The sequence below is a fragment of the Microcaecilia unicolor genome, chromosome 3, assembly GCF_901765095.1.
Source record: "Microcaecilia unicolor chromosome 3, aMicUni1.1, whole genome shotgun sequence".
NCBI lineage: Eukaryota > Metazoa > Chordata > Amphibia > Gymnophiona > Siphonopidae > Microcaecilia > Microcaecilia unicolor.
Genome location: NC_044033.1, coordinates 464,533,181 through 464,556,447, shown reverse-complemented (window position 1 = coordinate 464,556,447; position 23,267 = coordinate 464,533,181). Strand labels below are relative to the sequence as shown.

At 41.8% G+C, this 23,267-nt stretch overlaps 1 protein-coding gene across 2 annotated transcripts in view; it reads right to left on the bottom strand.

Annotated features, from left to right (window-relative positions):
- Window positions 1-9,408: 9,408 nt before the first annotated feature.
- PRIM2 (DNA primase subunit 2) overlaps window positions 9,409-23,267 on the bottom strand; it is a 470,633-nt gene continuing 456,774 nt past the window's right edge. The window contains exon 14 of one of the 2 annotated variants that reach the window (XM_030198993.1): window positions 9,409-9,932. In XM_030198993.1, coding sequence (XP_030054853.1) covers window positions 9,720-9,932 — 213 coding nt within the window. In that variant the 3' untranslated portion in view covers window positions 9,409-9,719. The remainder of the gene's footprint in view (window positions 9,933-23,267) is intronic. The other variant, XM_030198994.1, reaches the window with a different exon arrangement.

Sequence of the window (23,267 nt, the reverse complement as noted above, 5' to 3'; positions counted from 1 at the left end):
GAAGACACTGGGACCAAAGCGAATAGAAAAACTAAATGATCAGACAACAAAGGTAGATAAAAGTATTTTATTCATAATTTATTAATTGAAATGTGTCAGCTTTTTTAAATGTGCATCTGTGATATTTTGCCTGTAAATTTCAATTCCTTCCTCCACATTAGCATATTCATTTGCATATGTATATATGCAAATGATATGCTAATATGCTGCGCCCATTCTTTGCCCCCCCCCCCCAAATGAAACAGTCAAACTACGCCTATGGTTAAATCCCCAACAGGGTTATCACTAACCTCCTCGTCTCAAATGCTAGAGGCTTTTGAATCCTTCTTCAGGTCCCTGTACTCTTCAGATTCTGTAGCTCAGGATGATGTTGTTCAATGTTTTCTATCAGCACTACAATTACCACGTGTTTTGGACAGTCACATCAGGCAACTCAGCAAACCTATCTCCCTTGATGAAATAATTTCTGCAATTAATAAACTACCTTTAGGTAAAGCGCCAGGACCAGATGGCATCCCTGTGGAATTTTATAAAGCTTTCTCTTCCACTATATCAGTTCATTTGCTGTCTTATTTCCACACGCTGCTGGAGTCTACTTCTTTGGGGTGCTTTCTGGATGCCAACATAATAGTGCTGCCCAAGCCCAACAGAGACGCAACCTTGGTACAGAACTACAGACCAATTTCACTGTTAAATACTGACTATAAAATTTATGCAAAGATTTTGTGCTGCAGAATTGAGAACATTATTCCGTCTCTTGTACACAGGGATCAGGCTGGTTTTGTTAAGTCCAGATGTGGTGCTGATAACACCAGATTGCTTTGTCATGTAATACACTTTGCTCGGTCAAAGGACTATCCCGTCCTGTCTGTTTCCCTTTGACCGGGTAGAATGGAAATATCTGTTTATTGTTCTTAAGCACTTTGGTTTCCCTGATCCATATATTCATATGGTGCAGCTACTGTACTCCTGTCCTTTAGCCCGTATTGTAGCTAATGGTGAAATCTCTAACTCATTTGTTCTGCATAGGAGTTACGGATCAAGAAAGGGATCTGGGTGTCGTCGTCGATGATACGCTGAAACCTTCTGCTCAGTGTGCTGCTGCGGCTAGGAAAGCGAATAGAATGTTGGGTGTTATTAAGAAGGGTATGGAGTCCAGGTGTGCGGATGTTATAATGCCGTTGTATCGCTCCATGGTGCGACCGCACCTGGAGTATTGTGTTCAGTACTGGTCTCCGTATCTCAAAAAAGATATAGTAGAATTGGAAAAGGTACAGCGAAGGGCGACGAAAATGATAGTGGGGATGGGACGACTTTCCTATGAAGAGAGGCTGAGAAGGCTAGGGCTTTTCAGCTTGGAGAAGAGACGGCTGAGGGGAGATATGATAGAAGTGTATAAAATAATGAGTGGAATGGATCGGGTGGATGTGAAGCGACTGTTCACGCTATCCAAAAATACTAGGACTAGAGGGCATGAGTTGAAGCTACAGTGTGGTAAATTTAAAACGAATCGGAGAAAATTTTTCTTCACCCAACGTGTAATTAGACTCTGGAATTCATTGCCGGAGAACGTGGTACGGGCGGTTAGCTTGACGGAGTTTAAAAAGGGGTTAGATAGATTCCTAAAGGACAAGTCCATAGACCGCTATTAAATGGACTGGAAAAATTCCTCATTTTTAGGTACAACTTGTCTGGAATGTTTTTACGTTTGGGGAGCGTGCCAGGTGCCCTTGACCTGGATTGGCCACTGTCGGTGACAGGATGCTGGGCTAGATGGACCTTTGGTCTTTCCCAGTATGGCACTACTTATGTACTTATGTACTTAGACAAGGTTGCCCCATCTCCCGCTTATTGTTTAATTTGGCTCTTGAACCTCTCCTAGTGGCAATCCGTAGATATTGCTGGTGTCCATCTGGGCTCGGATGAGTTCAAGCTCTCAGCATATGCAGATGACATCATGTTATATCTCACCAATCCTCAGTCATCCCTGAAAGCCCTCTTTAACCTAATATCTATATTCTCGAAAATTTCAGGCTACAAAGTTAATTGGGATAAAAAGGAAATGATGCCTTTGAATGACAACTGTACTCCTTTAAGTGCTCCTGAGTTGCCCTGTAAATGGATATCCTCTTCCATAAAGTGTCTTCTTTGATAGAGACCTCACCAACACCATTAAAATTAATTCTGGCAAGGTAATCTCACAGGTTGAAGCCTCACTGGCGTCCTGGTCCCCATTAAACCTCACTTGGTGGGGACAGCTAGATACTATTAAAATGATGATAGTCCCTAAAATCACTAACACGTTGAGCATGATCCCTCTTCTCTTTCGCCTTTTATAGGCGTCTAGAAAAGATGCTCACCAACTTTTTATGGAATCTTCGATTGCCCAGAATCTCTCTGAGCAAACTAAAGCTCCCAAAAAGGCATGGAGGTGTGAAATTTCCTGATCTCCTGCTTTATCATAAAACCTTCAATATGCGGCAGGGCATGGAATGGATCTCCCCTATAAATGTTGCTTCCCCGCCCAGATGGTTAACTTTTGAACAGGCTCTTATTGACCCATTAAAACATTCCCGTATCACTGGCATGCGCCTCCCCAAGCGCGTTGTGTCTAATCTGTTCATTCACACTGCCTATAAATTAATGGCATCCTTAGATAAATTAATGGATATCCCTTGGTCTGCTACGCCACTCACCCCTATATGGCATAATCCTAACTTTAAAATTGGCAATAAACAAGTTTCGTGGTCTCAGTGGCAGCGCATAGGTATTTGGGCCTTAAAACATATGATCCATATGTGTAGGCAGACGTGGACAACCTTCTCAGAGATGTAGTCAGAATTTGCACTGACACCCAATTTTACCAATGGCTTCAGATTAACTCCATGGTAAAAAAGAAATCCAAAGATAAGTTACACGCCCAATTCCTGGCCCAAACTCCAGAGTTTATTGATTTTAATCTGAAGCTTCAGCTCATTGGTCACGCTGCTTCCCACATTTACAAGTACCTTCTTAGCAACTCCCGCACTAAATGTACTGGTTTACGTAGATGCTGGGAGGAAGACATACAACAACCTATGCCTGATAAGCAGTGGGAACAGCTTTGGAAGTCCCTCTTCCGGTGCTCTAACTCTTCTAATACTATAACATCTATGTATTTCTTTATGCATAGATCTCTTTGGACGCCATATAAGTTGCATGTTATCAATTCCTCTAACTCTAGTATATGCTGGTCTTGTAAGCTCTCTTGAGCAGGGACTGTCCTCCCCATGTTTAAACTTGTACAGCGCTGCGTAACCCTGGCAGCGCTATAGAAATGCAAGACTACTACTACTACTACTACTTAGCATTTCTATAGCGCTGCCAGGGTTACGCTCAAGTGGGTACTATAAAGCATCTTACCTTTGATTGTGTGTGCCTTTGTAAGTATTGGCTGGAAATGTGGTCACAGCTGGTAGACATTTTTCACCTTCCTGGCTCACTCACTTATCAATTTGTGATTCTCAGGGATCAGTGTTACAAGAGTCTGCTGACTCCTAGTGAAGGGGCTCTTGTTAACACCATGGTTTCTTTAGCATTGAAGGTAATCTTCTCCCATTGGAAGTCTTTGCATCAGGCTACCTACCAGGAATGGTGGAACTTAGTGCTCCAAATTTACAAATTCGAATCACACCTTGCAAAGAAATCATCTCGTTTTGCTTCATATAGGGAAAAATGGCTACCACTTGTCTCTTATTTTGATACAGTACAAAGATAAGTACTAAATTTGATGTATTTTTTGGCATATGCATGCTTTATACTTTGATTTGTAACCTCCAGCCCCCCTCCCCTTTCCCTCTTCTTTTCCTATTTCCTCCCTCTCTCTTGTTTTCACTTAATTTGATTCTGGATGTAGATTGTTGCTTCTTACAAGTGAGCTCCGGTATTGCCTTACTTTGTACAGTTACTTGTTGCTATGTTGTGAGCTCTTGATTGTATCTGTATCAAAAATCAATAAAAGAAATTAAACTCAAAAGAGACACAAAATGTACACACTGATGTAAAGCAACTTCACCAGATAATTTTGATTCATCACAGACTGAACATATTTTGCTTTATATTTAATAGTCCAGCTTTATTTATGATTTGTTGAAAGTAGTATTTTAAAACACATTGAGGGGCATAATCAAAAGGGACTCCCAAGTTTTGCTGAGGACGTCCTCGCAAAACGTCCCGATGAAGGGGCGGGGAAACCCGTATTATCAAAACAAGATGGACGTCCATCTTTTGTTTCGATAATACGATCGGGGACACCCAAATCTTGAAATTTAGGTCGTCCTTAGAGATAGTTGTCCCTAGACTTGTTTCTGATTTTCGGCGATAATAGAAACCAAAGATGCCCATCTCAGAAACGATCAAATGCAAGCCCTTTGGTACTGGGAGGAGCCAGCATTCGTAGTGCACAGGTCCCCCTCACATGCCAGGACACCAACCGGGCACTGCAATGGACTTCATAAATTGCTCCCGGGTATATAGCTCCCTTACCTTGTGTGCTGAGCCCCCAAAACTGTACACCACTACCATAGTCCTTACGGGTAAAGGGGGGCACCTACAGGGGGGCACCTGCAGCTCCTCAGTACCTCTCAGTACCTCTCCACTCTCATCTCTCCCTACATTCCTCCCCGGGAACTCCGTTCACTGGGTAAATCTCTCTTATCTGCACCCTTCTCCTCCACTGCTAACTCCAGACTTCGTTCCTTTTATCTTGCTGCACCATATGCCTGGAATAGACTTCCTGAGCCGGTACATCAAGCTCCATCTCTGACCGTCTTCAAATCTAAGCTAAAAGCCCACCTTTTTGATGCTGCTTTTAACTCCTAACCCTTGTTCACTTGGAAGATAAAGGCAGACTGAATTTCTCAACAGAAGGTGTCTTGCAAGGGTGTTGTAAATGTTATGGTGAAGTGGAAGCCCTGGGAGTTTTTTGGATCTGAGTGAGCAAATTAGCTGTGGTGCTTGAATGATGAATGTCTGATGTTGCAATATTAATCATCATTGTTAGTAAATGAGTATCAGTGGGTCATAGAGGGCCACTAATGATCCATATAGTACAATTCAGCATTATTCTTTCCTCTACACATTAATTGATTTGCTTGCTTTAATTTTTTGTCTATTAGATTGTAAGCTCTTTGAGCAGGGACTGTCTTTCTTCTATGTTTGTGCAGCACTGCGTACGCTTTGTAGCGCTATAGAAATGCTAAATAGTAGTAGTAGTAGTAGTATTTTATCATCCTCACTTTAATATTCCCTTATCTTTTGTTTGTCCTAATTAGACTAAGTTCTGTCGAGCAGGGACTGTCTCTTCATGTTCAAGTGTACATCGCTGCGTACGTCCAGTAGCGCTATAGAAATGATAAGTAGTAGTAGTAGTTTCTGGTGGGTTTTGGAGGGCTCACATTTACCACCACAAGTGTAACAGATGGGGGGGGGGATGGGCCTGGGTCCACCTGCCTGAAGTGCACTGCACCCACTAAAACTGCTCCATGGACCTGCATACTGCTGTGATGGACCTGAGTATGACATTTGAGGCTGGCACAAAATATTTTTAAAGATTTTTTTCAGGGTGGGAGGGAGTTAGTGACCATTGGGGGAGTAAGGGGAGGTCATCCCCGATTCTCTCCCGTGGTCATCTGTTCAGTTCAGGCACCTTTTTGTGCCTTGGTCGTAACAGAACAGGACCAAGTAAAGTCGTCCGTGCTTGTCAGGGACGCCCTTTTTTTCCATTATGGGTCAAGGACGTCCATGTCCTGCCTTCGCTACGCCTCTGACACCCCCCCGAGAATTTTGGTCATCCCTGCAATGGAAAGCAGTTGGGGATGCCCAAAATTGGCTTTCGATTATACCGATTTGGGTGACCCTGTGAGAAGGAGGCCCATCTTCCAATTTGTGTCAAAAGATGGGCGTTGTCCTCTTTCGAAAATAAGCCTGATAGTCACCTCTTGGTAACAACTTTGGGACAGTTTTTGAAATTGGGTTGGTAGACTAGTTAGGGCTATTTGTGAATTGTTTGTACATCTATCTATTTTGTGGATCTTCTGTCTTTACCATTGAACTACTTTATTGGGATTCCTTGGTTAATGAATTGTTACAGAAACAAACAGGAGACAGTCTACTGCAGAAGCAGAACAGCCAACCACACAGCAGCAGCAATCCAAGGAAGGACAAACACTGCAAGAGTTAATCCAAATGTCAACCTTAATGGACACAGGACCCAGCCTGGTCAAGTTTCGGAAAAACCTTTGTCAAGGGTCACATAGGTTTCCACAATACATTCATAGATTCAATGCATATACTGCAATACCTGCACAGAAAAAGCTCTGGCCCAATTCCAAAAGTCAGTAACCATCAACAATGGATTGTTACACCATGGTTTAAAACCTGTGTGCAATGTGAAAACCTGTAGTGAAATGTGTATTTCCTGCACAAAGTAGTTGATGTTTATGTTCCTTTTTAATTGCGGATATTCAACTATGATGAGACAAAAACATGACTGCAATATAGGCATTACAACTGAGAACAAGACTGACAAAATAAAAAAAAACCTGCAAAGCCCAAATTCTTTTCTTGCATATTATTTAATTACAAAATATCTCCCTTGTAAAAGAAAACCCAAAGTTGTTAATGCACATGAAAAAACAAGAATGTGTCTCCAAGGCATTAAGCACAAGAAACAGATCATCATGCATCCTTCAAATCTACTTTTTCCACCACCATTTTCCATGCCTTGCCTGTGTGCTACCTATTCAGCTCCACTTAAGAACATAATAGCCATATTGGGTCAGACCAATGGTTCCATCTAGCCTAGTATTCTGTTTCCAACAGTGACCAAGCCAGGTCACAAGTACCTGGCAGAAACCCAAATAGTGACAACATTCCATGCTACTAACTTTCCAGGGCAAGCAGTAGCTTCCCCATGTTTATCTCAATAACAGACAATGGACTTTTCCTCCATGAACTTATCCAAACCTTTTTTTAAACCCAGATACGCTAATAGCTGTTACTAAATCCTCCAGCAAAGAGTTCCAGAGCTTAACTATTTGTTGAGTGAAAAAAATATTCCCTCCTATTTGTTTTAAAAGTATTTCCATGTTAGTTCCTTGAGTGTCCCCTAGTCTTTGTACTTTTGGAACAAGTAAAAAAATCAATTAACTTCTACTCGTTCTACACCACTCAGGATTTTGTAGACCTCAATCATATCTCCCTTCATCCAACTCTTTTCAAAGCTGAAGAGCACTAACCTCTTTAGCCTTTCCTCATATGACAGGAGTTCCATCTCCTTTATCATTTTGGTCGCTCTTCTTTTAACCTTTTCTAATTCCACAATATCTTTTTTGAGATAGAGACCAGAACTGAATGCAATACTCAAGGCGAGGTCGTACCATGGGAGTGATACAGAGGCATTATAGTATTTACCATCCCTTTCCTATATTTCATAGCATCCTGTTTGCTTTTTTTGGCTGCCGCCACACACTGGGCAGAACATTTCAGTGTATCTACAACAACACCTAGATCTTTTTCTTGGGGATGACAACAATTTGCCTGGCTTATCCCCAGACTTCTTTGCCTACTCATGCAGCATTGTATTCAATGTCGAGAGGCTGGATGACTATCTTTTAGAGCCGCTATTCGGTTAGCTGCAAATTTTCTCCTCTTTCTGCATATATGGAGGGGCATAATTGAACGGAAACGTCTATCTCCATGGGCGTTTATCTCCAAGAACGGGTCCGTGAAGGGGCGGACCAAACCGTATTTTCGAAAAACATGGACGTTTATCTTTTTTTGAGCTGGGCGTTTTTGTTTTTGAGCGATAATGGAAACCGAAAGCACCCAGCTCAAAAACGAATAACTCCAAGACATTTATTCGTGGGAGGGGCCAGGATTCGCAGTGCACTGGTCCCCCTCACATGCCAGGACACCAACCGGGCACCCTAGGGGGCACATTTACAAAAAAAAAAAAAAGGTAAAACAGCTCCCAGGTGCATAGCACCCTTCCCTTGGGTGTTGAGCCCCCCAAATCCCCCTCAAAACCCACTGCCCACAAGTCTACACCATTACTATAGCCCTAAGGGGTGAAGGGGGGCACCTACATGTGGGTACAGTGGGTTTGGGGGGCGGTTTGGAGGGCTCCCATTTACCAGCACAAGTGTAACAGGTGGGGGGGATGGGCCTGGGTCCACCTGCCTGAAGGCCACTGCACCCCCAAATAACTGCTCCAGTGACCTGCATACTGCTGCCAGGGAGGTGGGTATGACATTTGAGGGTGAAAATAAAAAGTTGTGAAACGGCATATTTTGTGGTGGGAGGGGGTTTGTGACCACTGGGGGAGTCAGGGGAGGTCATCCCCGATTCCCTCCAGTGGTCATCTGGTCATTTAGGGCACTTTTTGGGGCCTTATTCGTGGAAAAACAGGGTCCAGGAAAAGTGCCCTAAATTCTCGCTAAAAACGCATATTTTTTTTTCCATTATCGGCGAAAGGCGCCCATCTCTTATCGGCTGATAACCACGCCCCAGTTCCGCCTTCACCACGCCTTCGACACACCCCCATCAACTTTGTCCACATCCGCGAAGGAGTGCAGTTAAAAACGTCCAAATTCGGCTTTCGATTATATCGCTTTATTCGTTTTTGTGAGATAAACGTCTATCTCCCGATTTGGGTCACAATATAGGCGTTTTTCTATTTCGATTATAAGCAGGATGTTGTTCTAATTGAAGCACCTGTGAAGTTCTTCCTTTGCTTGATGGTTTAGCCTATTATTGTCTCACCTTGGCAGTCTCCCATAAGAGCCTTTCTTTACAAATTTCTCTTTTTGGCCTCACATATATGAAATGAGAATCGCCACTGCATAAGGGCCCCCTTCTTTCCAACCACTTCAAGTCCACCTACACTGTAGCATGATCTGATACCTCAAAGAAGCCAATTCTTACACCTCCCAGATGATTAGCTACCAAGAAATAATCTATCCTAGATAAGGAGGCACATGATGCAAATAATGCTTAAATTCACAATTCAAAGAGTGAAGCACCTTCCACACATCCAAGAGTTTATCTCCCTCACAGATATTCAAAATGCTCCTGGATTATCAAAATCCCCACCTTGCACCCTCAAGGCCTTGTCACTAGGCTGTTCAGTGCACAGTCTCTACCAAACATGATTTTTGTTTTTTAAATTTTATTCAAGGAATGTTTTTGATGCCTCTACCTACATTTAAATGGCTGTATTCCACTGAAGACCAAGATTATAGGAAATCTACAACTCAAATATCAAAATTTAAAACCACTTTATATGGTGTTTCATGTTATATATGTATGTATTTTTTATTTAAAAAAAAACCCCACACACATTATTTAAAATTGAATACCTTTATTTTTCTTATTGCTTTTATAAAAAATAGTAAAATATATGCATACTATTACTATCAAAGTCTTATGGTAACATGATTAAGAATTCTGTAAAAACATTTAATTACAAATGTTAACCTTGATAGCACTGATAATCTCAGGCTCCAGAAAAAGAGAACAATTACTGAGCAGCACAAAAGCGTTGATCTCTAATCAGGTAAGGAATTTTGTTGGTCTCTTATATTCTCCAGGAAGTCAACATACAGTTTTTAGAATGGAGAAAATATGTTTTTCAGAAACCTGTAAAACAGCAGTGATAGAGAAGAAAAACAATAACAAACTCAGTATTCACTGAAAAGCTGCTCTAGATCTTCTGTAGAATTAGTGATGTTAGAGCTAGAGGTTGAGTTGGTAGATTTCTGACTGCTTGTTTTTGTTTGGGAGCCTTCTGGGAGGCTAGACTCTTTCTTAATATCTCGACCACCGGTGAGTAACTTTTGGCTCTCCACAAAATACTGATTAGGATGATTTAAAGAAAATCCACAATCATCAACCTGTATGGAAAAGAAAAATAGTATTATTTTTATACTTCATTTTCATTTGTACCATGCATGATTGTAATATGATTAGTTTTTGTTATAAATGTGTGTGGATACTGCAAACAGCTGCTTTATATGTATACACCTCTAGAGAGAACTATGTTTAGATAAATTATCTTTGGATAAAGTATTGGCACTGTAATGCTTTAACTAGTATTTAAGGAAGTAGGAGGAACAAGGGAAAGGCAAAATATCAGGCAATAACAAGTGCAGACCATTTAAAGTTTGATGGTAGGGCACTGCAGATGGTTCTGCAAGAATGTAATTAGCCTGGACATCCAGGTAAAAGAAGACTAAATATCAAAAGAATAGAGATGTAAACATATCAATTTGACTAAATAGCCATGCCAAGTATATATTTCAAATGCAAAGATATCATACAAATATCAAGAATAAAGCAAACTGTTACTTGTCTACAATATAGCATCAAACTGGTACATTCACAACTTTAATTAATTAATTTTATTATGATGAAAGGTTTTTTTTACCTGATAATTTCCTTTCCTTGAGTCCAGCTAAATCAGTCCAGACTAGTGAGTTGTGCCCCCAAACTAGCAGATGGAGGCAGAGGACACTAAGTTTTGGTTCAGTCCTGAAACACTCTGGTATGCTACTTCCAAATCTTATGAAAATACTGTGTAATCCCCAAAAGGTAAGAACACAAACAATAACATATATACATAAGCAGTTCCCCTTAGCTCAGGGCCAAACTCTCTCCTGTCAGCAAAAGTAACATAGTCAATGTCAGCAGATAAAGACCTCCAAAGTCCATCCAGTCTGCCCATCAAGGTGGCCAGTCATACCCATCACTCTGTGCAGGTTACACTCCCTTCATGATTAAACACTGCATCACAAATGGGTCAGTCACCAATTCACCACAATGCCAACCACGTAAGGACAGTTATATATGATGCAATCTTGGAAACGTGGTTTTGTTATTTTGTCTACAACATAATCACATTCATTGTGAATACATGATTAAACGTTTCTACCAACATTTTATTTGCTAATTTTAACCTTAAGATATCTTCTCCCCCATTAAAATTCACATCATCCACATTCATAGCATATGATAGAAATGTGATATAAAAACATATACTTGAGCCTGATTTGTCTTTGCTGTCTAATGCAAGTTTTGCTTTGATTCCATTCTTTTCTTAGATGAGTATCCTCTGTGCTTATCCTATACATTTTTGAATTCTGTCACTCTTTTTGTCTCCACCAACTCCACCAGGAGTACATTACAGGCATCTAGTACCCTGTCTGTGAAAAAGTACTTCTGATGTTATTTCTAAGTATACGAACTCTAACTTCAATTCATGTCTAGTTTTACTGCTTCCCTATCTCTGGAAAAGATTTGTTTGTATATTAATAACTTTCAAGTATTTATACCTATGTATCATATCTCTACTGTGCCTTCTATCCCGTAGGGCATACATATTCAGGTCATCAAGTCTGGTCTCATATGTCTTTTGGTGCAAACCCGAAACAATTGTTGTCACTTTCTTCTGAATTGCCTCAAGTCTTGATATGTCCTTTGCGAGATATGGCCTTCAAAACTGAACATAATGCTCCAAGTGAGACCTCATCAACAACTTGCACAGGGACATTAACACTTCCTTTCTTCTGGAAGTGATTTGTGAATGGGTGTGTTCTAAAGTGGTCTGGCAAACTGCTCACCCAAAGGTGCTGTCTTCCTTTGCTTGCACATCCAATATGTAGTGCCTAATAGATGAATGCAGGGAGGACAAGTCATTGCCCTGCAAATTTCAGTTGGAGATCCAGCCTAAGCGTCTGCCCAGGATGTCACTTGAACCCTCGTTAAGTGTGCTTTCAATGCTATAGCCAATGGGAGTAGCCGAGTGGTTAGAGCACTAGGCTGACAACTAAGAAAGCTCATTTCAAATCCTCCTGCTGCTCCTAGTGATCTTGGGCAGGTCACTTAACCCTCTATTGTCTCAGGTACAAAATTAGATTGTAAGCCCTCTGGGGACAGGGGAAACAGCTACTGTACATGAAAGTAACTCACCTTAAGCTACTACCGAAAAAAATGTGAGCAAAATCCAAATAAAGAAAAAAAACCCTCTGGCAGAATAAATATGCTGAACTGGTTTCTAGTCATTGCTGGGCCAGCAATGACTTGGAGGCTGCCTGCCCCCATTTAGGCCCTCAATGTAACACAAAAAGATGATATGGAGCCTGAAAGGGATTTGTCCCCTCTAAGCAGCCTAACACTGTGAATATCCAGCATCAGACTCATTTCTGGAAAAAGACAGTATCATTCTAAAAGTGACTGAGTCTGCCACAAAGGAAAAAGTAAGGATATCTGCAAGATTGAGCTGAGCAAATCGCCACCAGGATCACCATCTTCTGTGCAAACTAAAAGGATGGCTACTGGAGTGGCTCAAATGGACAGTCTTGGTAACAATCCAAAGAGAAGTGAAGGAATGAATAATGGGGTCTAAGGGGCAGATGCATGCTCTTAACTCCCTTCAAGAACCAAAACACATCTGTATGAATTGCTGGTGATGAACCCTGCACATGGCCAAATTAACATGCTAGGACTGCCACTTTCACCTTCAAAGAGATGAGTGAGAGCCCTCGCTTCAATCCCTTTGCAAAATGGCCAAAATAGTGGAAAGATCTGCCCGCTGGGCTTCAACCCCCAATCACTGATACCATCCTTCAAAAATTTTCCCTTTCCTGTTAGTTTAGCCTTTCAAGGGCCAGACCATAAGCCAAAAGGGATCTGGATGCTCCATGAGTATGGGCCCCTGCTTCAAAATTCTAAGCCTCCTTGGAAACCAGAGGAGTTCCTCTACTAAGTGAGTCACACGTACTAAGGATACTGCGGCCAGTCTGGTGCTATCAAGGTCACTAGGAAAGGATGAAATACAATTCAACACACCACTTATCCTATGAGAGACCATGGTGGAAACACATCCAGCACCTGTCTTCTTGACCAAGATTAAAGTAATGTATCTATTCAATGACAACTTAGCTATTGTCTTGAAGTTATCAAAACCTTTTTAAAACCCCACTAAGTTAACTGCTTTTACAGCATTCTCTGGTGACAAATTCCAGAGTTTAATTACACATTGAGTGAAGAAATATTTTTTTCCGATATGTTTTAAATTTATTACTTTGTAGCTCCATTGAGTGCTCCCTAGTCCTAGTATTTTTGGAAAGATTAAACAAGCGATTCACATCCACTCGATCCACTCATTATTTAATAGACCTCTATGATATCTCCCCTAAGCCATCTTTTCTCCAAGCTGAAGAGCCTTAGCCATTAGCAGCCTTTCCTCATAGGGAAGCCACCCCATCCCCTTTATCATTTTTGTCGCCCTTCTCTGTACCTTTTCTAATTCCACTATATCTTTTTTGAGATGCGGTGACAAGAATTGCACACAGTACTTGAGGTGCGGTCGCACAATGGAGCAATATAAAGGCATTATAACATTCTCATTTTTGTTTTCCATTCCGTTCCTAATAAATCCTAACATTCTATTTGTTTTCTTAGCCACTGCAACACACTGAGCAGAGGGTTTCAATGTATTATCAACTATGAAACCTAGATCCTTTTCCTGATCGGTGACTCCTAATGGGGAACCTTGCATCACGTAGCTATATTTCGGGTTCCTCTTTCTCACATTCATCACTTTTTACTTGCTAACATTAAACGTCATCTGCCATTTGGATGCCTAGTCTCCCAGTCTCATAAGGTCCTCTTGCGATTTAACAACTATAAGTGCACAGAGATGTAGAGGTCAAGAAAATGTGGTAGAAAACAAGTAGAAATTGTCCCAATTGTATTGGAAACCACTTGCCTGATTAAAAATAATTTTAATGTGCATCTATATATAGTACTACTACTATAAATCATTTCTGGAGACAACTTTCTTTGGCACAATGCATATATTGTGACGAGTGTTAACTGTAAACTTCAGAACAGGGGCGTAGCCAGATGGTCAATTTTGGGTGGGCCTGAGCCCAAGGTAGGTGGGCAAGGAATTCGGTCCTCCTCTCTCCACCCCTCCCTGCTCACAAACCCCAAATATTAAATGTTTGAGCTGGCGGAGATCCCTAAACCCTGTCAGCTGAAGATCTCCTCCTTGAGCAGCCAGCACTCTTCCAAACAGCAGCCGGCAGCACTTGCCTCAAACTGATGCTGCTGCCGGCAGGCCACACATGCTCAGTGCTTTTGCATGTGCAAAAACTAAGCATATGTAGAAGGGCTGGTCTCAGCGTCAGCTCAAGACAAGAGCTGCTGGCTGACATTTGGAAGAGCGCTGGCTGCTCAAGGAAAGAAAATCTTCAGCTGGCAAGATTTGGAGATCCCCACCAGCCACAGCAAGAGTGTCACAATTTTGGGTGGGCCTGAGTCCAAAGTGGGTGGGCCCTGGCCCACCCATGCCCACCTGTGACTACGCCACTGCTTCAGGAAGAGAAGGAGAACCACCACCATATCCTCCCTTAGAAGTGTGCTTTACTCCTGTCATGTTGGCTTTGAGAAGGGTTTTTGAGGTCCTTTTGATCTGTTTTGGTGATAATACCTCAACAGAATAACCACGAGAAAAAAAAAAAACAAGTCGCATAAAATCCTATTGGAATTCAATGTAAATAAGGTAAACACCCATCAACTCAAATAGCTAAAGTTGCAATCTCTGATTTTCTTCAAAGGATAATGTCTATAAAGATGCAGAATTGGAATACTTCTTATAAAGACTTGCCCTTAGCTTTAAAAATTCCATTTTATTTTTAATATATAGAGTACTGTGGAAAGATAAGCAGAATAGTATACTTGCCACTAGTGACCAAAGTGGAAGGGTTCCCTCCATAAGAAACCATGAAACTTAACACAAATTATTTTCACATAATTTATTTTTCTATACATGTCAATCTGAAAAAAAATTAGCATTTTAATAGCCCTATTACATCTATCTTATCAAATGCTCAGTTAATCTGATTTACTTTTTTCCTTGAACCCATGTTTTATAAGCTTGAAAATAAATCAACTTACATTAATAAAGTTATATAAATCATATACAATTAGTTGCAGTTGAGATAACTGAAAGTTATTTTACATTCCAGAAATATTATATTAAATATATGTTCTGCACACAGTATACAAAGAATCACCTCAGTATTTAATTCTTTGTACCATTAAGAATGACAGCTAAGAGTGAAGTATTTCAACTTGTACTGAGACAATAGGTTTCATTTGGGTAAGTTTTTCCCTTTGAATATATTCTCTGCTACATTCTTGCTGCCAGACTTCCATATAAAAAACCACACTCACAACATTTTATATTCTTAATTGCTATCCAAAATATTGCATTAGTTGGAGGCTTGATTCCCAAGTAGCAAATTTCTTCTATTCACCTGTAATGGGGAATAAAACCAAAACAATGTGCTTCTATTCTTGACAGTCTGACAGCTCTGCCTACCCACTGAGTCACATATTAAAATTCTAACTCTGATACTATCAACATCTTAAAGCTTTCTAGTGTAGTACAAATCATTGCTTTACTGTGTACATAGCTAAACTTTACCAAATTTGAGTTTCCTAACTTTTAGCTTGGATCTGATGACTATCACATACTTGCAGGTTCTGTGTGACCTTTACCAAAAGGCTTATCCTCTGCAGACTTAACGACAAAGCACAAAAAACTTGTTAGACTATCATTATTACTGTACTTTCCCATCACCATTTCTAAAGGTGCACTGTAAGAAGGGATAGACAAAAAAGGCAACATTAATAAGGACTAGAACAGTATGATACGGCATTCACTTTGCCAGTTTCTATAATATATTCTGTTTTCCCTTAACACCTAGAATTCCTTTTTTTTTTGGGGGGGGGGGGGGGGGGAGGAGGAGGGGGAGAAAAAATAGCCAAAAGTAAGGCTGTTGGAAAATGGAGTATCAGCCTATATTCAGCATGCAACTTCCTCACTGAAATCTACTCAGCAGATAAAACAATAAAACACTGACTTATGCAGTATAAAAAAGGCAAAGATTATAAAGTGGAAAGATCCCTTTCACTGGCTTTTGATGCAAACTAGACTGCATGGATTTTGTACTTTAAGGAGGATTGCTGGCTTCAGCTTGTCAGCGAGGACATCATCCCAGAACCTTTGGATTTAACACATTTTGCACAATGACCTTCACACAAATATTGGTGTCACATTTCAGCCTTGGTAAACATGGTTTTCAAGGAACTAAGGCAATACTGTAAAACCTAGAGGTGCTTTGGGTTTCAGTTAAGCAGTTTTGTGATGACAGACAATAATGACACAGTTTAAATTACAAAAAGAGGCCCATCTAGAGCAATCTTTGTAGTGCTGTGGTCAATGGTATCAGCTAGTAAGGGCTCATTTTTAAAACTATCAAAACTGATCTGATCACAGGGGACCTCGAAGTTCTCCTTTTCATGCAATTAAGTATCTGGGATTACTACTTTTGTGCACTGTTAAGATTCAGCTGAAAGTGAAAACAGGAAAATGTGCTATGGTTGTGTCCGAAAACTTCAAAACTAAAAACCTGAAGACTTATCGAAAAAAACTGTATCCTTGCCAATATTTGAAGGTACAGACTGTGAGTAGCTATGTTCACTATGTATTGTGCCAATTAAACTGTATCCTAAAGACAACCAAAAAACCCAAACTATTTAGTTTTAAGTCAGATGACTACAGCCAGTGTGTAGAACTGAACACAGTATTCTTTCTTACTGCTAGTTATGCCTATTTGTATGAATGCTAGCATCCCTCTGGCTCTAGACACCACCTTATTATACTGTTTCTCTACACTGAAAAAAAAATGGTCACAACCAGAAGCTATGAAATACAGTAATTATGGATGTCACCCCAGGTTCAATGTATTCCTAAACAATAATTGCACAAAACCGGTAGATCATCATAGGTGACTGGACAATCTATACATGCTGTTTCTTATACACTTTCTCCATGCACCCACTACTTGCTGTTTCTCAAAGACATGATGAGGGTTAAAGTAACCTTGATTCTGTATCAAGTTAGCAGTTTCTATGTTCTTATTTTCAAATGTAATTACATAGTAAATAAGGCAGAAACAATGAATTGGAAGCTAGATACTGCAAGGGAGTACCATTTTATGCATTGCTTTTCAGAGCATACAATGGGTCATGCAAACTGACCTATGACCCATTTGAACCCCCCCCCCCAAACCAGTGACCTATGGCCCATTATCCATAAATGGTAGTCTCCAAGGATAATTGACAATATCTGCAGTTTCTGAATACATGTTGCGTTGTGTCGTAATGAGTACCTAGACTAACAGAACATATTGGAAAGATGAATATTTTATTCATAAGGAAAGTTTAAAATAAAAATAAAATAGAAAACTTTATAAATAATAAAATTACATAACAAAAATCATAAGGTGGCAATTAGATTTTATGACGAATAAGGTGAACACCCTTAGGTGAAAGTTTATCTCCGAGTGACATCTCTGAAGGTCCAACATATGAAATAACCTATTTATCTAGTGATAGCTTGTTCAATTGTGGAATGAATGAGCACTGAAGGCTCTGAAATGCCTTTTTGCGTTCAGCAGATGAAGTGAGACTCATGAATATCCTCCCAGCAATGTCATAAATTATGGAAAATCTGTCTCTGCTGCCCCCACCATGATGTGGATTGAATTCTCCAGGAATCGGTTCCATTGTGTACTTTGTTATTCATTTTTAATTTTATTTCTTCTATACCACCTATAAGCCCGAAAGTTATCAAAGCAGTGTACATTATCTCATCATGAATCCTATCAGCCAGTTGTACAAAGTGTTTTGCTTGCATATCACCAGCGGCCCTGTTGCTTTCAAATGTAACAGTTTGAAAGTCAAATGGATTGCTTCTCATCAGCTTGGTCGAGGGTGCCTTAATGCCTTCCGATGTGGAAACAGAATTTGTAATGTCACATGTTCACAAACTTGAACCGATGGTGTTGTAAATGTTTCTGGTTCATGCTTTGATGCTTAATTCGCTAGTGACACTACATTTTTTCTGGCCTGTTAGAGAAAACCATCATGGTTGCAACAAGTACATACAAAGAGAAAGTCTTGCAAAATGGGATAAAGGAAGATTCCAATTAAATACAGCGTATTTAAACTCTCCCAATACTTGCAGCAACAGGATCGAAGCCTTTATTAGTTGTGCATGGCGTATCAACCGAACTGAACCCCAATTCATTTAACTTTTCAAGAACAAATTTCTCTATATTTTGCAAGGTGTGTCTCGCCAGAAAGTATTCTCACTTGTACATGGCATGTTCTATCTGTCAGTTTTGAATCCTCAAAAACATGACAGAGCTGCAATCTGCACTTTAAGAGAAACCACAACAAGGCCTTTGTCAAAACCACGCTGTAGAAAATCCAAAATTTGCGAGACGGATTTGCAAAAGAGAGCTATCCCGAGCTCCTCACACCAGGCCTCAAAAATCCTCCAGGTCCGAACATAATTCAAAGAGGTAGAACGTCAACGAGAGCGAAGCATAGTAGCAATTACGTTAGCAGAGTATCCATTCTTTGTCAGTCTCGCCTGCTCAAGAGCCAGGCCGTAAGAGAGAATCGACCCAAATCCGGATGAAACACCAGGCCCTGAGCCAAAAGATCCTGCCTGACTGGGAGCTTGAATGGATCCTCTACTAGAAGCCGCTGAAGATCGGCATACCATGGTCTGCGAGGTGTTATTTTGTAGTTGGGCCAACCTGGTGCTACCAAGATCAGATGGCCCCTGTGTGTCTCAACTATCTGAAGTAGACGGCCTTTCAATGGCCAGGGAGGAAAGGTATAAAGAAGATCGGTCAGCCAGGGTTGAAGAAGCGCATCTACCCCCTGCACCTTGGGGTCTTTGCGACGACTGAAGAACAGAGGAAGTTTCGCATTGAGAGCGGAAACAAACAGTTCCATCTTGGGGAACACCCAAAGGTTCACCACTGCCCGACACACCACGTCACTTAGAGCCCGCTCCCTGGGATCTAGCATGTTTCGACTGAGAAAGTCTGCCTGAACATTTTGAACTCCTGCTCACACCTTTTTCAGTCATAGCTCAAGGTGAGTTACATTCAGGTAGACTGGATATTTCTCTGTCCCAGGAGAGCTCACAATCTGAGTTTGTACCTGAGGCAATGGAGGGTTAAGTGACTTGCCCAAGATCACAAGGAGCAGCAGTGGGATTTGAACCAGCCATCTCTGGATTGAAAGACCGGTGTTCTAACCACTAGGCCACGCCTCCATTGTCTGACATAACGCGGACTGCCTTGCCCCTCAACAGATGGACAAAGGTCTGGAGTGCTAGTCGAATTGCCCTGGTCTCTAATAGATTTATTGAGCAAGATCTCTCCTGAGGAGACCACAGGCCTTGAGCATACTGTACCTGACATTGAGTTCCCCATCCCTGAAGACTGGCATCTGTTGTAACCACCCTCCAGTTGGGCTGATCCAGAGGCTGCTCTTCACCTGAGCTGGAAGTGACAATTTCTGATGTAGCGAGTTCTTCTGTGACAACCACCAAGAAAGAAGTAGCCTCTGAAGCGGCCTCACGTGAGCCCTGGCCCAGGGCACTGCCTCGATTGCTGTCACCATGGAACCCAGGACCTGAAGATAATCCTTGCCCGCTGGCCTCAGTGACTGCAATAAGTGATGAATCTGAGACTGCAGTTTGAGGACACAAGCCGGCGGAAGAAAAACACGGCCCTGCAACATGTCGAAACAGACTTCCAGGTACTCCGACTGAGGTGGCTGCAGATGGCTCTTTTGTGCATTGACTACCCAACCTAGGGACTTCAAAAAGTCTACTACTCGAGCTGTCACCTGAACGCTCTCCTGGTAAGACTTTGCTCTGATCAACCAATCGTCTAAATAAGGATGGACTAGAATGCCTTCCATTCTGAATGCTGCAGCTACTATGACCATGACTTTGGTAAATGTCCGAGGAGCAGCTGCAAGCCTGAAGGGAAAAGCCCAAAACTGAAAATGCTGGCCCAGCACCGCAAACCGAAGGAAACATTGGTGTACCGGTCAAATAGGGATATGCAAGTAGGCTTCTGTGAGGTCGAGCGATGTCAGAAACTCCCTGGTCCACACCGCCACAATGACCGACCGCAAAGGCTCTATAGGAAATGAGGGCACCCTGAGGGCTTGATTGACCACCTTGAGATCTAAAATCGGCCTGAAGGAACCCTCTTTCTTGGGAACCAGAAAATATATGGAGTAACGTCCTAGACGCTGTTCTGCCAAAGGAACTGGACAAATAGCCTGAAGGTCGAGAAGTCTGCATAGATTGTCCCTGACAGCCCTGGTTTTGAGCTGAGAATGGCAGGGAGACTCCATGAAAGCGTCTGACAAAGGACGAGCAAACTCTAAGGCGTACCCATCACGAATAACCTCTAGAACCCACTGGTCTGAAGTAATTTGGGCCTACCTCCCAAAAAACTGCGCTAACCGAGCTTCTACCTGAACCGGAGGCTGGGCTCGTAACCTTCATTGCTGAGGATGAGAGGAAGACAAGAAAGAATTTCCCATTTTCCGACCACCCCAAAAGGAGTGGGTCCTATGAAAAAACTTGGATCGTTGAAACGGAACTACTCTGCCTGGTCTATACCAACGAAAATCACAACCCCTTCCAGGGCTGGAAAAAACACCACGTCCAGGCCCCCTGGAACGATCCTCAGGAAGCCTTGGGACTTTAGCCTCACCCAGGCTACGCAGCAGCTTATCCAACTCATTGCCAAAGAGAAAAGAACCCTTAAAAGGAAATGTACTAAGCCTGGACTTAGAGGCTGCATCCGCAGGCCAGCCACAAAGTCAAAGAGAGTGACAGGCCGCCACGCAAAAAGCCATAGACATAGAAGAACCCTGAAGCAAGTCGTAAAGAGCATCCGCCAAAAAGACCAAACCCATTTCCAACTTCGCCATTTCGGCATCTATCATTGAAAAATCATCACAGGAATGATCCAAGACCTTTTCAGACCAACAAAAACAGGTTCTCGCTACTAAGGAACCACAGATAGCAGCCTGTACTGCCAAAGTAGAAACATCAAAATTATTCTTTAACAAGAATTCTATACAGCAATCCTGGACATCTCTCAAAGCCATCCCACCATTACTACTACTACTATTTAGCATTTCTATAGTGCTACAAAGCGTACGCAGCGCTGCACAAACATAGAAGAAAGACAGTCCCTGCTCAAAGAGCTTACAATCACCGTATTTCGTTTAGTGACTGCAGACCATACGGCATCCACCACTGGAGGGCATAAAAGAACCTTGTCTGAACCCGGAACAGGATAAAGCCTGACCATGGATCTGGCAAGACGAAAGGCAGAATCCAGCACCTCCCACTGTGCCTGAATGATGTCCCTAATATTCTGATGCACTGGAAAAAGTCTTACCTGGCTTACGAATACCTTTCACCAGTAAATCCACCTTTCTGGGCTCCACCACCTGAGTCTCCTGCTCCTCAAAACGCAAGGTAGTGGAAACCTGAGAAATAAGCTCCTGTAGGTCATCTTTATGAAAAATTCTCACTACAGAAGGATCCTCCCTGCAGGGAGAGGTTCCGCACAATCTTCCAGCTGACCGAGGTCCTCAGGAAAATGACCTTCTGGAAAAACCTCTGTCTCCTCCAAGGACGGCATTTCCTGGTCCAAATCAGAAGAAAAATCCCCTTCTAAATCCCAAAACTGCCTGGGCCACTTAGCAGCTGCTGCTTGGCCCTCCTGAGACTTCTTCACTGAAGCCTCTCCTGGAGCAGCTTTGTGCAATAAAAAAGCTTGGTACATTTGTACCACAAACTCAGGCGGGAAGCCACCTTCACCTGCTGAAGAAACAGGAGTCTCAGGGAGAGCCGGTAGAGAGGCCAGTAAAGCAGGCAGGGATGCAGCATTTATAGGGGAAGACAAAATGGTGGCGTTTCCCGCCGAAATTGGCGCTGCTAGCGAGGCTGACCCGACTGCACTTAAAACTGCTGAATCGGACCCCCTTGCTAATGGTGCCAACATTTTTACAGCTCCTGCTCCGAAGAAGCATCTACTGTGGTGCAAAACTTACAAGCACCGCTCGAGCCAACTCCCCGCCGCTGACAGACTGAACAGCAGTGGAGCTTCTCTGCCATTGCGACTACCTAAGCCTACCGCGAACCAAAACAGGAGCCAGAAAAAACAACAGCAACCCGTCAGAGAGAAAACAGAAGCTGTCTTGCTTGTTTAAAGAGAAAGTAAAGGGCAGAGAACCAAAATCAAAGCTCGTCCTTTTTTTTTTTCTTGTGGCTGTCTCTCCCTGCCTCTAAAGCTCTTCCCCTGAAGAGCTTGAGGAAACTGCCTTTCTGTGCTGAGATTTCCTCTTTTTTTTAACTTAAGCACAGCTTAAAAGAATACCAGGGAGGACATGGAGGGAGGGACCCGGCACCCGAGATTTACACCCTCGAGGTGCTAAGAGACCCCCACGGGCGTCTGCCTCTAAATAATGGGCTTTTTTTTTTTTAATATATCTGGATGCACAGAAGAAACAAATTCACCCAAACCAAGTTATTAAAACCAACTAAAAGAATTACAGCAAGAAATAGAAAAAATGTAAAGAATTAGACTGATGGGCTCACCACCTTCCACCTGCTGGAGACTGAGATTACTGGATCTTTCTCTTGTTGCCAAGGGCTCTTATTGGCTGTCTTTAGAGTCATAGTTTTTTTTCCCTAGTCTCCACCTGCTGGAAGGCATGCACAACCCATCAGTCACATTCTGGGCCGGTCCAGAGGGACGCTAAGGAATGGGTATTTATATTAAAATACATTAAATCCTAGGGGTTTAAATGCTGCTATCACGTGGAAAGGATTCTCTGAAATAAAGAAATACATCTTTAATGATAGTCCTTCTAAGAAGATAATAGGAACATGAACAGGGTTTCAATATATCCTGGAGAATAGAGGGGGTTGGCGGAAAGGTTTTTGGCATCTGATTTAAAGAGTGGCATCATTTTGAAATCATCTTAGCTGGCGGTGGTAAAATACTGGGCAGCAGCAAAGAGGTGAGCGCTAGTACTAAAATAATGAAGAGTAACAGGGAACACTTAGACCTAATTAATTTTTGTACAAAGATAACTATTGTATGTTCAATCTCACAGGTAGCACAAACTGGCAGTTCCTGACAGAGCCAATTTAAAGCTAAGTAGCATTTGTTACTATATTGAAAGAAAGTGTTATAAAATTAAGAAATTTTAAAACAAAAAAAATAAAAAAACTGCACAAACATGTTTAAAGA